The sequence below is a fragment of the Crinia signifera genome, chromosome 2 (assembly GCF_055691185.1).
Source record: "Crinia signifera chromosome 2, ASM5569118v1, whole genome shotgun sequence".
In the NCBI taxonomy this organism is placed as follows: domain Eukaryota; kingdom Metazoa; phylum Chordata; class Amphibia; order Anura; family Myobatrachidae; genus Crinia; species Crinia signifera.
This window is the reverse complement of record NC_139218.1, coordinates 233,461,539-233,477,718: the sequence shown is the minus strand read 5'-3', so window position 1 is coordinate 233,477,718 and position 16,180 is coordinate 233,461,539. Positions and strand designations below refer to the sequence as shown.

Below are 16,180 nucleotides of genomic sequence, written 5' to 3'. Positions count from 1 at the left end.
TTTATGTTGCCCCTTGATTTACATCAAAAACACAATTATCAGGTAATATACATGGCATTGTGGTGGGACAGTAGTTTCATAGCACTGGAGTCATTGAAGATGGGATGTTGCTATGGGAACCAGTCCGTTTCTAAATACTATCTTCTAGAACAGGTATTCCATTGATTTTTACTATATAGTCTATACTATATATAGTATAGACTATATACTATAAAACAATCCCTCCATTTGGGGTACTCAAATGTTATTGTCAGGCTTGCACACCATGAATGTGTGTTTGGTCTGCATGGCTCGGGATGTGTTATCACCAATAAATAAAATGTATCCAACTATTATTGTAACACTGCTCAGTTTAACCTGATTATAAGATAAAATAAAACCTGTTACTTTAACCCTTTGAGCGCCAACATTGCTATGAGAGATGTTAAAAATATCTGCTAAAATGCCAGCATCACTCACTCACTTTTTTTTTGGTAGCATTATTTAGGTAAACTTCAATTAATTGACCTGGCTGTATTTGTATTAATTTATACTAAAAGAACAGTCGCTGTGAGCGATGCTGGCAATTTTAGCAGATATTTTTAGGATCTCTCACAGCAATGTTGACACTTAACGGGTAAGGTTTAACAGGAGAAATTTGTTTCCCACAGCTGGTAATCAGTGTAATTAGTACCCAGTTACCAAGGTTCTGAATGATTCCCCTTCATATTAAGAACCAGGATTTGATGTCAGGTGAGGGTAAAAGCTGCCAAGCGCATCGAAATTCTTCAGCCAATGCTTTCCCACCCTCCACCAACTAATTGGGATTGCAGTCCGAACCAGCCTGACAGGATTGAATTCTAACCTTGACCCCACATTCCATCTTTGGGGTACTACCTCTCCTCATTATTGTGCAACAGTGCCATCACCTTGGCTACACAGGACACACCCCTTTATCTTTTACTTTAACAAGTTTGACAGTGGATGTCGGTAATTTGTGCCAGCTTTGGACCGACCACTTGGACCTTGGACATTATCTACAGCCTATTTTGTATACTCAACCAGGAGTGGTTACTATATCGTGTTTGAGCCTAATAGGAACGGACTCTCCCCCTATATTGTTGCTATACTGTGGATATGGGCTTCATGTCAATCATCATGTTTTTATTATAATATGTATTTTACATTTTGTGTCATTTTATATTGATTGCCTAATTAAATACTTTGTAAAGATCATCCAATTTCCAAATTATCTCTACATTAGAGCGCTGCTACCTTTCTCTTTTTTCTCTTTGAGGGTGGAAGTTGTTAGATGCCCTTACAGCATTTTTTTAATTGTTTGTAATTTAGTTTGGTGTTTGTTCATTTCTTTTATTTTAGCTGCACTCACCACAGATTACTTTTCTCCCTCCAGGGAGATGTGGATCCAGTGCATCATGGGAAAGGTGCTTTCGGTGAAGGTGATCTAGCTGCTACACAGTTATCACCCCACCCCTCTTAACACCACTATGTCCCTCTCCTCTAAACTCCTGGATTCTGTATTTTGCAGCAAGGATGGGTTTACGATGCCTGGGCACTTGCTCACTGGATCACTACTCTGGGATTTACTCTATTCTGACTATAATTATCTAGATATCCAGTACAAAAAGTTAGAAACTCCCAAGTTCTAAAAAGTCCTCTCAAAAAAATAAAAGAAAGCAAAAAACAATACTTTTCCAATAAAGAATTGTTCAAGCATTCCACCCTGATGCTTCTGGATACTCTGCCAAAGTAGAATCCAGACATATTAAAAATATCCCAAGATGTCAGTACTTGGAACGATTTAAAAAACCAACACTCCATTCATTGAGATGACTAATTAAAAACAGATGTCAAAAAGAAACTGAACACAATCTGCTAAATATTTTACAACTTTTTGGTACTTTTTCACATATTCATACACATTGATCAATTCATATATACATAAAGAACAACCAAATGACACACATACATACACACACACACAAACAAACACACACACACAATATAGTGAGATATGATGTTCCTGATCTTACACTGAAAGTTACAAATATGAGTTAGGGGACAGGTAGACATCCGGTGAGGATAATCTGTGTTGTGTCTGTTTGCTGTGTATTGCATGCTTCTTCCTTTCTCCCTTGGAGCGTTTCCCCACCTGGGTTACACCCACCATGTTCCACAAGTGGGTGTAACCAGTCCAGTAGTGCCTGTGATGGGGAGAGAGTGAACATTATTGTTGTGCCTAGGGGCACTCTCATCCCTAAATCCGCCCCTGCAAAGGGGGGGGGTTAATTAGCTGCTGTAATTGACATATTGATCACCTGGGGATATCCTATTACCCCCAAATGCAGCCCACCAGCAGGGACTTTTTTTCGGGACCTCAGCAAGCTTTGAAAAAAACATCTTTATTAAGTATTTAATGTTCCCCAAGCCAGCAGTCTTAACATAGGATAGTGAACTTATCATGGAATCTGTGGGGGTAGTATCATTCAATAAGGCAAAAAATACTTTTCTCCATTTGTTTTTTAAGGTGAATGGGGATTCGTACAAAACCATGGTGGGTTTGCAGGTGCACTATGCACACATTACTGCTAACATACATATACATACATACTGTAAATACATTTGTTTCAAAAGCACTCACAGATAAACGACTCCACTGGCCAGGTGCCTTACCTGTAGCAAACAAAACCTCCAAATTAGGCATGGCACTCTGGCATTTGCAAAAAATAAAATTAGTTTTTTTTGCCCCCCAAAAAAAGTGAAAACGAATGTTTATGCACGAAAATTAAAAAACTTTGTGAGTGCAAAAAACAGCCCGTAATTGAATAGTCTAAAAGGTGGGAAAAAGCTCAAAGATACCCGTTATTCACACCCACTATATTTTCTGGGCTAAATGGTAATTGAACAATAAAAACTGGGATAAATAGCAAATAGGGAAATCGTTTATCTGATGTACTGTAGAAAATCTTTTTCTCTCCTGTCGGTTACTATGAATTGCCAAAGAAAGATTTTGAATTCTTAATCCTTTTGGCGTTAGATACAGGATGCAGAGTGTTTTCATATAAACTGCGCTTGTTTTGTGACTTTGTAAACTATCATCCATTGGATGCAGTTAAATCAGTTAAACCAGAGAATAGTAAATCTTGCAGTTTGGCCCTGGACATGGTATTGGATGTAGTATAACTTGTATAAGCACATAGTAAAAAATTCTTAGCCCTTAGGCTTTTCAAGATGGAGACTTATTGTCAAAAGTATAATGTGACAGCTAGCACAGAAAAATGTTTTAATTAGCTTTATATGTCATCCCTAGGGTCAGTTATGTGTGATGGTGTACAGTTGTATTTCTGATTGTCTACATGTTTTATGATTGGCAGCCACCAGTACTGGTTTTGAATTGGCCCTGGACCACCAATCCAAAGCACCCCTGCAAGTGTCCCGAGGCAACCCAGGGTGCCATGGCACAGAGTATGGGAACCACTGTCATAGACAATATCAGCAATGATTCCAAACCTTTAAATCTAAAATCTTTAAAAAAAAGTTAATTCTTCCTTCTTTCTCTTTGCTAGTTACACATTGATTTGTAGTTTTGATGAGCACTAACAACAATTATTTTTCTGCTTAGCATTTACATATGACATTATTACCTTGTAGCTGGTACAAATGTATCACATGGTCCCGTTAAAAAAGCTCATGAGCCACTAGGCAGATTTAAGCAACTGGATAACCACAAAAATGTACACTGAGTCCGCTGCAAATAGAGTTGTAGGCACATCAGGGACATGCACAGTCAGATACGGCACGCAGGGAAAACTACCCATGTATCAGGATTCCTGAGTCCGAACAATTAAAGCCACAAAACAGTTCATTTGTATTGGACCTTTCCACATCTCCAGTATTTATTCTTTCACATTGTCCCTTTCCTTTCATCCACTCCTCTATTTATTTATCCAAACATCCAGAAACGACGATTTAAACACAATTAAATAGGATTTGTGTGAAGCCTGTTATTTATAAAAATAAATGAAGTTCATTGCCTCCAAAGCTGGGAAGACCCTGGCTACATTACTACTGATGAATAGCATGCAGGCAGCTAATGTCTTCCTTGTACAAACTTCCCGTTCAACGCCAGATACTATTTACTTTGGCAGTGTGTATTCTGCGAAAGTAACTTACATTGAAGGGAAGTTATATTCGTGAACTCGGGTCAATCCATAACTTCAATGAAGCTCTCAGAATTTACTAACCACAGTAATCAATATCGTAAACATGGTAACAAAGACAAAGTAATATTACGGTAAGCATGACATATTCATTACCATTTACTAGAAGTGAACTTATTGCATGGTCAGCCGTGCATTACTAGTCTTCACATCATAAGAAACATCTTAATAAGATCGAGGCCTCAGCAAGAGCCCTAATTCCATTTTTTTCCTATTTGTCAAGCACCTGTTCCAGGATGATAATAGCCAGGATTGCCGACAGTTGTGGGGAAGTACTAAGAACCCACGTCCGGGATTGCCTGGGGAGTCCATTGGAGGCCCAGGATGTCCATGGAGGAGGAGTTATGTTCCCTTCCTCAGTGCGCATGTTATTTTTACTACATGTTTTAACAAGAGGGTGTGACCATGCTCCCTCTAATCTAGCACCTAGGCCTGCAGAATGTCACAGTGGGCCTGGTGATGCACAATAATAAATGGCTTTTTATTATAATAAAAGCATTTTTTTCACCACGGAGCACTAATCTTAATAAAAATAATGTTGAGTGAACGTTGGTGAGTGACCCCACTATATATATCTACACTGTTCAATTCCAGGATTAAAAGTGTTTAAAGATAATTACATAGTTGCCTACCCTCCTGCATTCTGCAGGAGACTCCCTTAAATAGCAGCAATCTCTCTATCTCCCTCATTAGTCTAGCAATCTCCCTCATTTCACCTAGTCCACATTACACTGTTACATTTTTTGGGGGGAAAAGGAATGAGAGATAGATACATTTACATTGAAGCATCAGTGACATTTTCCAGCACTTTACCAAGTATAGTAGCTCTTACTAACTGCTTTTGGGCTCACCTACATTTGGATATGTAATTTTAAAAGATTTCAATCAGATGTAGCAGTACACACTCACGTTTCTAGATGCCTCTTTGACAATCTCATTTCACAATCTCTCCATATATGGAACTAGACACGCCCTTTGGGTGGAACATGACACGCCCCCTCAATGGGGCACTGGTCAAAGTTCTATTACCATCTATAATCTCCCTGAAACTGATTTTCAAAAGTAGGCAACTATGGATAATTATTATATTTAAATACAAATTAACTGCAACTAGAAGACCAAACCCAGGCCTAGTAATGCCAGTACCTGAGGGCAGATGGGCGACCTGCGCTGGCCTGGCAAGTAATAGCAATATCTGTATTGAGAAAGTGGTCTGAAAAAGTTTATCAATCCACATGCGAAACAGCAATAGAAAAACTTTCTTTTTGAGAAGTATAATCATTAGGTCCTTATATACCTTATAGGTACCTTACACACTTGCACGTTGCACCACACAGTCAAGTATATACCAAGATATACTGTCTTGCTTTTATCACATTTGATCTGCTGCATCTGTATCTGTCAGAAAGACTAATGATTTGCTTTAACCCTTACGCCCAACGATGAAGGGCTTCAAACTGACCTAGATCTTTAAATACATTTTCCAAAGGGGATTGTCTATTCAACTCAATTTCCTCCTAGGAAAATGCTGAGCTGCAATCAACTGTAGTAGCCTGGAGAGTCTGCATAGTCTGGCTACAAGAAGAAGAGATATTTGATGAATTATCCACACTGCCCTTTCAGCAAGAGCTCTGGGTTTTCTTACTGATGCAATCTTTTGATTCCAGGCTGCTCAGATCTACATACTGTTCTCGGACTGCAGTAGTCTAATTCTGGATGTTGTTCATCTGGCTATTTGACAACACAGGTTATATGAACCAAACAATCCATCCGCATTTTTTTATGTAAAATAGATGCCAAATAAGGTGAAAAAATATTTCAATTTAAGGTGTTTGTTTGTGCCTTATTTACCCACCACTGTAGACATATATTATGACTGATGAGCAGTGGACCACACTTACATAAGTTCACGCAACAATGTAATTCTGCATTCAATAATGGCCGTGTTCAGTGCACCCTGAGCAACTGGACAGCTCCCCTACCCACAGATGCTGTGTGCATTCACAAGGCATCTATGCATCTGTGATCACCAACTGCTCTGCGTAGTGATCACAGGCTTCCCAACTCGCGAGTGAGACAGCGGGGCGGTAACCAATGAACTGGACTGTCCCATTATTATTGGGAAGGAATGACTCACTGAAGGAATGACTCATGAACATGTAAAATGTACACAATTTAAGAAATAACATACAATTTGAGCTCAAATAGACATAAAAACAATGTATAGAAAATGTATGGGTTTATACAGGCACGTAAATGCTGCATTTCTCTATTGCCTGAGCAAGATCTCAAATGCAATGTGGATGGAGTCTCATTTGGGCCTAAGTAATCCCCAAAACTCAGTTGGAATAAGATCAGGCAGTAGATGCACGGTGCCTGTTGGTGTGTACAGTTCCGGTGAAATACCCAGCTTGGCATAGGTGGTTACCCTGTTAGGATGGATCAGCAGTCCGTCCGGGATGGTCCGCCATAGGCGAATGGCACTTCACTGGCATGAACGGAGACTACAGGGTCCAAATTTTCAAAGTGCTGGTCTAGAACAGTGCGGAACAAATGGAGCCACCATTTGTTCCATGCTGTTCTGGACCAGCACTTTGAAAATTTGGACCCTGCTGTCTCCGTTCATGCCAGCCAAGTGCCATTCGCCCATTGCGGACCATCTCAGAAAAACAGGCAGTGTTTAAAAAAGGAGTTGATTGGTTGGTACATTCTCTGGAACAATTATATCACTTTCCAAACTTTAAAAATAACCCCCAAATGTAAAAGCGCATGTATGGGTCTTGTGATACCTCAGTGAATTAACTTAAGGCCCTCATACACAGGTCCGATTTGGCCTCTTTTCATCCAATTCCAATGGATTGGGTGAAAGAATCGGATGAAAACTGTCCAAATCCGATGTGTTCTGACATCCGATCCGATGTGCGGCCCCACGCTCGGATCAGTTACAGAGATCACATGTGCTGCACATATAATCTCTGGATTCAAACAGGGTCGCATGTGAAACATTGTATGTGAAAAGGCCGCATACGATACATCGCAAGTGGCTCAAGAGCAATCGGATGGCCATACACTGCTGCAAAACAGCAGTAGATTTAGTCCTTTTCACATTATCTCTATCTATGCTTTGAAAATGAAACTCCTGAATCGTAAACATCTAATTCTCTTTATTCTCTTTATGGCTGTCAATGTAGTATTCCATTTTCTTATTAAGTTATATTTGTATGAATCATATTTATTTTCCAATGCAATAGATGTGAGCAGTTACATCTTTACGAAGTTTTGAGCGGCTTTCAGCTCGAAGTCGCCCAGTCTGTATGGGCCTTTAGACGGCCTGTTATTTCTCAGTCTTGTTTTTCCCACTGCTGTTTTGTTTCATGTTATCACTGCTTCCAATTGTAAAACATAACGGAATTTGCTGCACTATATAACAAACTGTTAATAAATAATAAACACATGAATGAATGAGCAATATAAACAAAAGCAAAGTACAATTCTGATTGGAACACTATTGCTGAATGTAACATATGCACTTGCTCCCATGTAAAGCCCCGTACACACGGTGCGATTTCAGCCATTATCGCAGGGGATATGGTCGCTGAGCGACCATATTCCCATGTGTACAGGAATGCTGTCCCGGGAGTGCGCTCCCGCGACCAGCCCATGGGGTGGTCGCTACTCGCAGGAGCCTGCTCCTGCAACCAGAGGCTTCCCACGGAAACCAGTTCTTTCCCTGTGCGACTTCCACCAGCAGTGTCTCTTTTTATTAGCGACCATCTCTGGTCGCTGATGAAAAAGGGAACATTGAGCAATATATTGCTGAACAATATATTAATCTGTGTATACAGAGCTTAAGAGATGTTTTGAGTATTTTTGTTAGTTAATGAAAACACAAACATTTATTACAATCAAATGTGTTTAATGTCCGAACAACTCCTTTTTAGAAAGAAGAAGTCCCTTGTTCCCTGAATGGTGCTGTAAATGTATGATACAGCTGCTACAAAAAAGAACTCACCTGGTCCAGTTCTTTTCAACACAGTTTAATATATACTGTATAAAAATGCACAGTACAGGATGAAGATCCCACCAGCACAGAGGTTGCCTTTATATATACAATACTAGTAAGCCCGCTCGAAGCAAATGCTTTGAAAGCTAGTCTGCTACCTTGTGATTGCCTCTGTGTTTGTGCATGTGTGAGAGAAAAAGAGATGTAGTTTCACTTGCTGCCAACAGATGGTAGTGTTTTCAAGACACAGAAACGGACAATAGATATATAGATATAGATAGATAGATAGATAGATAGATAGATAGATAGATAGATAGATAGATAGATAGATAGATATAGCAGAAGTAAAAAAAAAAAAATTGAGTGTGTAAGCTAGGCAAAATCACCCCATTTGTATGAGCCTTAAGTGTCAGCAAGACCCACACCAGATAACATGATAAGCAAAGCAGTTATTGGCATTGAGGCGATATTGATCCCAGTTATTATTCATTGCAAACAACTGTACTCTAACATTCATAAAATACAACTTCATCATCACATACATCCCTGATAAGTTTATGGAAATCAATAGAGGTCATACAGAGAAATTGCTCTCTGCAGCAAGGATACAGCTGGGGCAGATGAAAGATTCCATTTTGTTCTGTGAGATGATTGTTGTATATAGCATAACATAGACAGGACCGTGCAGGGCACCGGTGCACCCCAGGCTCACCCGCTCCACGGGACCGGGGGGGGGTTGATGCGGCCGCGACAGGGGACAGGAGACGGGGGTGCCGGGCTGCTACTGCTGCCGGGTCGCTCCCTCCCTGGGGGGGTGGGGGGGGTTACACTGCTCACCTCCGTCCCATCCATCAGGGTCCCTGCTCCAACTTCAGCACTCCAATGCCTAAAGCTGCCTAGTGGTGGCGTCGGCCCTGAACATAGAGGAAAGGGCATATTTTCCTTGTGTGCATGCAAAGGTGAAGCCCCCAATAGGCAACCAATCACCCGGTTAGTGTATATTGGAGGTCCCAGATTAACCAAACTCATTTTTACATTTTTGTCATTTATTGAAGGAATGCTCTTTTTTCTGTATACCATGTGATTTTATTTTATTTTTTACAATGCCTATGAGTAGCAGCAGCTCTGGGTCACTGCATTTTGGCAGCAGCAACTCAACTTCCCCCTTTATTTGGGACAGGAAGTGGAGCCACCACACTGGTAATGATGCCAGCCTTGGTTCCTAAATTTAGCTTTCGGTGCGCTCATAAATTGACACAAATGATGGAAATCAGCCACAACCCTGTGTTTTGATTCGATGTTATCAGAAATGCAATAAACTAAAGGCCCATACACACTGGGGGCCAGATGCACTAAACTTCAAAAGTGATAAAATGGAGAGTGATAAACATCCAGCCAATCAGCTCCTACCTGCCATGTCACAGACTGTGTTTGAAAAATATCAGGCAGGAGTTGATTGGCTTGGCTGAGTGACTTTCAACTGAGAGCCGCTCAGTTTACTCAACTGAGATGCTTTCAGCTCGAAAGCTGCCCAGTGTGTATGGGGAAGCCATGAGCGATGAGCGCTGATGTGCGCTCCCACATCATCATTGGCCAGGCGTTTTTCAGACCAGCGATTTTCCCCATCATCGCTCTGCATACACACTTGTAAAAACAGACTCAGTGTGTATGGACCTTTTGATTTGGGAGAAAAGTAAGAGTCCAATAAAACATACTGTATACTATATAGTTTTACCTGATACAGAATATTGTATTTTAACATAATATACTGACTTCAGATAGGCAGGATGCCCATGATAAGGGTGAAGTGTAATGTAATGTACTAAAAATAGAGAACATAAATAACAAAACAGGGATTTCTCTACAAACCCACTGTATATTAAGCACAAGACAGCATTATTTATTGGTGTAATGACAAAAAACTTACTAACATCATTGTACACATTAGGTCAAATGACCGTGCATTATTTCCCAATTAACGGACACTTCCCAGCTTAACCAAATGTCTGAGCTACTTTCAAAAGTCACACTACCATCTGTAACTAAACTGCAAACAACTGTAAAGCTGGCCATACATCAGAAAGATTGATCTTAAGATCGATTGCGCTCATGATTGTGTACAATTTCCCTTGAAATCCCCGGCAGTCCTTGGTGGTTTTTGGACACACAATCTACACACAATCCATCTTAAGGTGGCCATACATCAGAAAGATATTGTACCCAATCATACAATCTCAACTGATTGTAAGATGGATTGTATGCAGATTGTGTGCACATCTTATGTACATAATCATACAATCAATCAGCAGATGGATTGTATGACTGATTGTAAGATGGATTGTATGCAGATTGTGTGCACATCTTGTGTACACAATCATGCAGTAGATGGATTGTATAATTGATTGTATGATCGATTGTGTGTAGATTGTGTGTCCAAAAACCACCAAGGACTGCCGGGGATTTCAAGGGAAATTGTACACAATCATGAGCGCAATCGATCTTAAGATCGATCTTTCTGATGTATGGCCAGCTTAACAATCAGTCATACAATCCATCTGCTATATGATTGTGTATGCAAGATGTGCACACAATCTGCATACAATCCATCATACAATCAGTCATACAATCCATCTGATGATTGATTGTATGATTTGTGTACACAAGATGTGCACACAATCTGCATACAATCCATCTAAAGCTGGCCATACATCAGAAAGATCGATCTTAAGATCGATTGCACTCATGATTGTGTACAATTTCCCTTGAAATCCCCAGCAGTCCTTGGTGGTTTTTGGACACACAATCTACACACAATCGATCATATGATCAGTCATACAATCCATCTGCTGCATGATTTTGTACACAAGATGTGCACACAATCTGCATACAATCCATCATACAATCAGTCATACAATCCATCTTATGATTGATTGTATGATTTTGTACACAAGATGTGCACACAATCTGCATACAATCCATCTTACAATCAATTGAGATTGTATGATTGGGTACAATATCTTTCTGATGTATGGCCAGCTTTACAATCAATTGAGATTGTATGATTGGGTACAATATCTTTCTGATGTATGGCCACCTTTACACTCTCAGGGTGAGTTGTACTAAAGCCTTGAGAAGTGATAAAATGGAGAGTGATAAACAACCAACCAGTCAGCCGCTACCTGTCATTTTTCAAACCCGGCCTGTAACATGGCAGGTAGGAGCTGATTGGTTGGTGGTTAACAGTCTCCATTTTATTACTTTTTAAGCTTAGTACATCTGGCCCATAGAGACAATACTCTCAGAGACGTAGCACATACATCAGGTGGCGAATTTCCCACTAGGCACGTGAGGCACATGCTTAGGGATGCCACCTTCTTGGAGCGGCACAGCAGGCTAAGCTCTCCCCACACTGAAGAGGTTGTAGGTGGCGTTTTGCATTCATTGGGTGCGGAAGAATTTGGGCATACCAGCCTATTTGCTATCTGGGAGGCTACAGCTTTGGGACGAGGGTGCAGAGCCTGAGCCAAAGTGACACTATGATGATGTCTATACAGTGGCGGGGATGCCAGTGGTCAGATTACAGATGCTGGCATCTGAATAGAGGTAATCCTAACCCTCCCTGCAGCTTAACCCTAATCCTTCCCCCAACAGCCTAACCCTAAATCTGCCTCTTCTAAGTGTCTGACCCCCCCCCCCCATACACACACCCTAACACTCTTTTATCCTGCTGTGAATTACACAGGTGCTGCTGTCTATGCAGGTGCCCCTTCAGGGATTGGAGCCCAGAGGGAGGAGACTCCATTGTCTCTGGGAGTCACACCCTTCGGCTCTGCAGTTATGCTTATATGCCATGAATGCTGAGGCTAAAGGCATTTGCAATAGAGAGGGCGTATAATGATATTTTGCCTAGGGAAAACTTGAGCCCTAAATTCATCTCTGCATATATCCCTGCCTCACTGACAACAGCACAGCCCTGCCTCACTGACAGCAGCACAGCCCTGCCTCACTGACAGCAGCACAGCCCTGCCTCACTGACAGGCACACCCACACACATTAATCAATTATTTGAATTTAACAGCCTGTTCTGAACTTTATTTTCACCCAATTCTGTATGTGTTCCATCCTATTATCCTATAACAGGAGTCATTTTATAAGATACATTTACCACCCATGGGTATTCGGTCATATTTTCGGCCTCGTTCATATATCAGGCCATGACTGCACACCCAAGTGAGGTATATCTATTACATGAACTGTAGACTGTAATCAACCCATAGTCTGTTAAATACTCTACCAACAAACAATGTGACCGCAAGCACAGCTGACAACCGTAAACAATGATGCTTGAGGCTACACACACGTAGAAGTAGTACGCAGTTGTGTCGGAGTGTGTGGGAGCGAGCAGAATGAGGCAAATAGAATGTTTTATGCTCTTCCACGCTCTCATGTACTCATACACTTGGCTTCAACACAAGAGAACAATATGTGTGGACCTGTTAACCAAAAATGAGAATCCATAGTATGGTTGAATTGAGCAAGTAAAAATGAGACACAATTTAACCTGGTATTTGATTTCCAAGCATAACAAAATCAACATTGAGGTTACAACAGCATAACATCAATGATTTGCATGAAGTACACTTTGGAATCAGTAGGACTGATGGTATTTAACATTTGCCATGATACTGATACATGTATATTTTACTTAAAAAACACTGAGTGCTAAGTTCAGACCCATTAACATTGTAACTGCAAATTTCTAACAGCATGCAATATTTTTTTATGACATCAGACAATGGAAAATGAAGTCAACTAGTCAGCTATATGCCATTCAACAATAAATGTCAATACAGCTACACAAAGATATACCTGCCTGCAAAATATGAAAATACTATACTATATGTTGTGACTAATCACAAATAATGAATGTTAAGAAAATAGATTACACCTTAAGGAATTAGACAAATATTTCAAAACATGACACCCACTTAACCGTAAGTAAACAAAGAAAATATCATCACAAAAACTGAAAACTGTTTATTTATTTAGTAGAAAAATAAATGTGCCTTTTAAGCATAGAGAAAGATGAAGCACCAATAAGCTTCTCATGGTCATATTTCAAACACCGCCTGTAAGATGAGAGCCAGAAGCTGATTGGTTAGCCTCTTATTTCTCATTCTTTGTTAAATACCTTCCCAATCAACATTTATTTGTCTCCTAAAGAACCAAACAAACATTATTCATGATGTTCTACATAAAATGCATCACACTAAAATTCCATATGTAAATTCAACACTGCTTCGAACGCTCCTATTTTGCCACATTATTTAAAAGAGGTTATGCAGTAAATGACATATGTTCATATATTTCCCTTATCAATTAACCAAAACATTTTTGGACCTAGTCATAGACTTTCAGCAGTTGTCACAAACTTTGTCAGAACAAACCAAGATGGGCTTCACTGAGCCTCAAATATTACCAAAAACAATTCACAGATTGAAATTGATAGGCTTGGTAAAACAAACATATTTTAATGATGAGCATGTTATCATTAGGCAAGGTAATCCTAACCTGACAGATGTGTTTTTCAGAGATCATAAAAGAGATATTAATGAGGAATGGCTCTCTGAGGATGAAGGGCATGCATTCTCTGTATTTCCATAAAGACATACAGTATGTGCTGCAGTGATGTGTGGAATGTGCTTAGCAGCTAGAGATGACTACTCATGTCACTGGGGAGAAAGTAAGGTGGAAAAGGTGTTCCTTCCTTATGCAGGCTTGTAGCTCTCCAACTATTGTGCAACTACATTTCTCAGCCTGATAGGTCAGTTTGGGACTTGTAGTACCACAATAGCTGGTGACTCATACTACCCTGAGAATATAAGCATGCAACTATAATTCAAGCTGCCATGGAGTGTTAACCTCTACACTTCCAGAGGATCATTACTAAGATATGGTAAGTCCATATTGTAGTGCAAGTTCAAGACTCAACTCTGCATTGGAATCTAATACTTAGCTAATTACTCAAACTGGTTAAAAATAGAGTATATATTATATTGTGCATAGCCATGAGATCAGGAGCCAGCAGGGTAAGGGCAATGCGGGTTATAAATGGCCCGGCAGGGTGGTCTCTGCTATACCCCTGGCCAGAATGGCAGTACATGGCATTACTCACGTGTAGGCTATTGTCTAATGCAGCATTTATAAATAGCAGGAGCTGGCTGCGCTGCCTGGGTCCCTCCCCCACTCTACACAGTACAGGGTACCGGCTGCCTGGCATGGCATCAGTAGAACAGGTGGCACCCATAAGTCACGGCGTTAGTGTGAGCCCATGGCACATACCTTGGCTAGTAGCAGGGCATTCTGGCTGGCAGCAGCTAGGTCCCTCAGGGTCGGGGTGTAGGCAGCGCTGTGGGGGTGCCTGGCAGAGGTGCCCCCCGTTGCAGAGCATCCCGGGCTGTTACAGTTGCTGCTGTGGTTGTTGCTGTTGTTGCTACTAGTGTGGTGCCCGCTTGCGGTGGGGCTGCCGCTGGGGCTGCTCCTGGGTCTCTGCCGGATGCCGTCCAGTAGCCTGACCAGCAGTATGTTGGCCGGCAGATCATCCACCCCACACTCCACCAGGATGCGGCACTCCGGGCAACGCAGCTCATTCCTGGAGCTCACAATGCTCTGCAGGCAGCGGCGGCAGAAGGTGTGCTGGCACGGTAGCACCCGGGCAGTAGTGTCCAGTCTCTCCAGGCACACGGAGCACTCCAGCAGGTCAAGCAGCGAGGACTCGTCCATCTCTCCTCCACCGCCGCCACCGCCACCGCTGCCCCCTTCCCTCCTTCCTCTCCTCTCCCGTCTCCTCTCCTCTTCCTCCCCCTTGGATGATTTCTGTGGTCCCTTAGAGGTGCACAGCCAGGATGCCCCGAGGAGCATCTAGACCAGCCGAGGGGGTGACACACCGAGCAGGGAAGCTAAGCAGGAGAGTGGTCCATCCGGCACTAGCAGCTGGGCACAGTGCTAGCTAGCGCTGTAATACCAATAGGAGCAGGGATCCTTCACATGGGTCTGGGAAGTTGCCTTCTCCAGCTGCGTAATCTGCGTGTCAGGGATCCTCACTGCTCATTCCCCAGGCAGCATGCAATAAGTCCCGGTAGGATGTACACCAAGTTCATGTGCAGGTTAGAAGACCGATGAGAGATGTCACCACATACCAACAGGCAGCAAGAGACCTTTCATCAGACTTCTCGCAAACGCAGCTGTCATAGCGGTGCCAAGAGCACTATGGAGTCATTCAGTATCCTAGAAGTGCAACTTGGGCACCGGGATCAGCGAGCTGTCAGTGCCTTGGTGCCAGGGATCAGCAGCAGGGCAGCCGCATGTGCTGCTGGAGAAGAAAGGAGTGTGACCTGTCCCTCACCCCCTCTGCTGCTATTGCAGTCTGCAGCTTGCTGCCTGGCTGCTCCATAGCCAGCTCTGTAACCTGATCATCATCCCCAGCCTCCCTCTCAGGAAAGGAGGAGCTCACTCCTCCTTTTCCAGTGTGAGTGAGGGAGGGAGTGTGTGTGCCCGGCTGGCAGCATGGGCAAGGAGCTATTGGCATGCCTAATATTAATCCAGGATGCCAGATGTTTTTCTTCTGGACACAAGGAAGAATTAGTCTAGGCTTACACTAGCAGAATAGATATGGGTTAAGATATTTTTTTTTTCTTTTTTTGCATACTGTAGCCTAACTTTTTGTTTAACCCTTTATTCCACGGTTCCACCCACTACTATAGACAGGAATTTAGGCAGCATGGCCTGGTAGCCAGGCTCAGATGATGGGCAGTGTGTGGTAATGGAGGATGGCATGGCCCTACCTCTTTTCCAAAAAATAAAATAAAAAATGGTATTTATGGTACTGCTGTACGACACAACCAGGAGCAGATCAGGAGGGGGATGTGGTCAGTCTGATCATTAACACCTCCCTCCT

At 41.9% G+C, this 16,180-nt stretch overlaps 1 protein-coding gene across 8 annotated transcripts in view; it reads right to left on the bottom strand.

Moving 5' to 3' along the window:
• SH3RF3 (SH3 domain containing ring finger 3) overlaps positions 1 to 15,724 on the bottom strand; it is a 468,317-nt gene extending 452,593 nt beyond the window's left edge. For 3 of the 8 annotated variants that reach the window (XM_083174030.1, XM_083174029.1, XM_083174025.1), the window contains exon 1: positions 14,566 to 15,720. In XM_083174030.1, the coding sequence (XP_083030156.1) occupies positions 14,566 to 15,144 (579 nt within the window). In that variant the 5' untranslated portion in view covers positions 15,145 to 15,720. Of the gene's footprint in view, positions 1 to 14,565 lie in introns of all 8 variants that reach the window. The other 5 variants (XM_083174022.1, XM_083174023.1, XM_083174028.1 and 2 more) reach the window with 4 other exon arrangements.
• Positions 15,725 to 16,180: the final 456 nt, after the last annotated feature.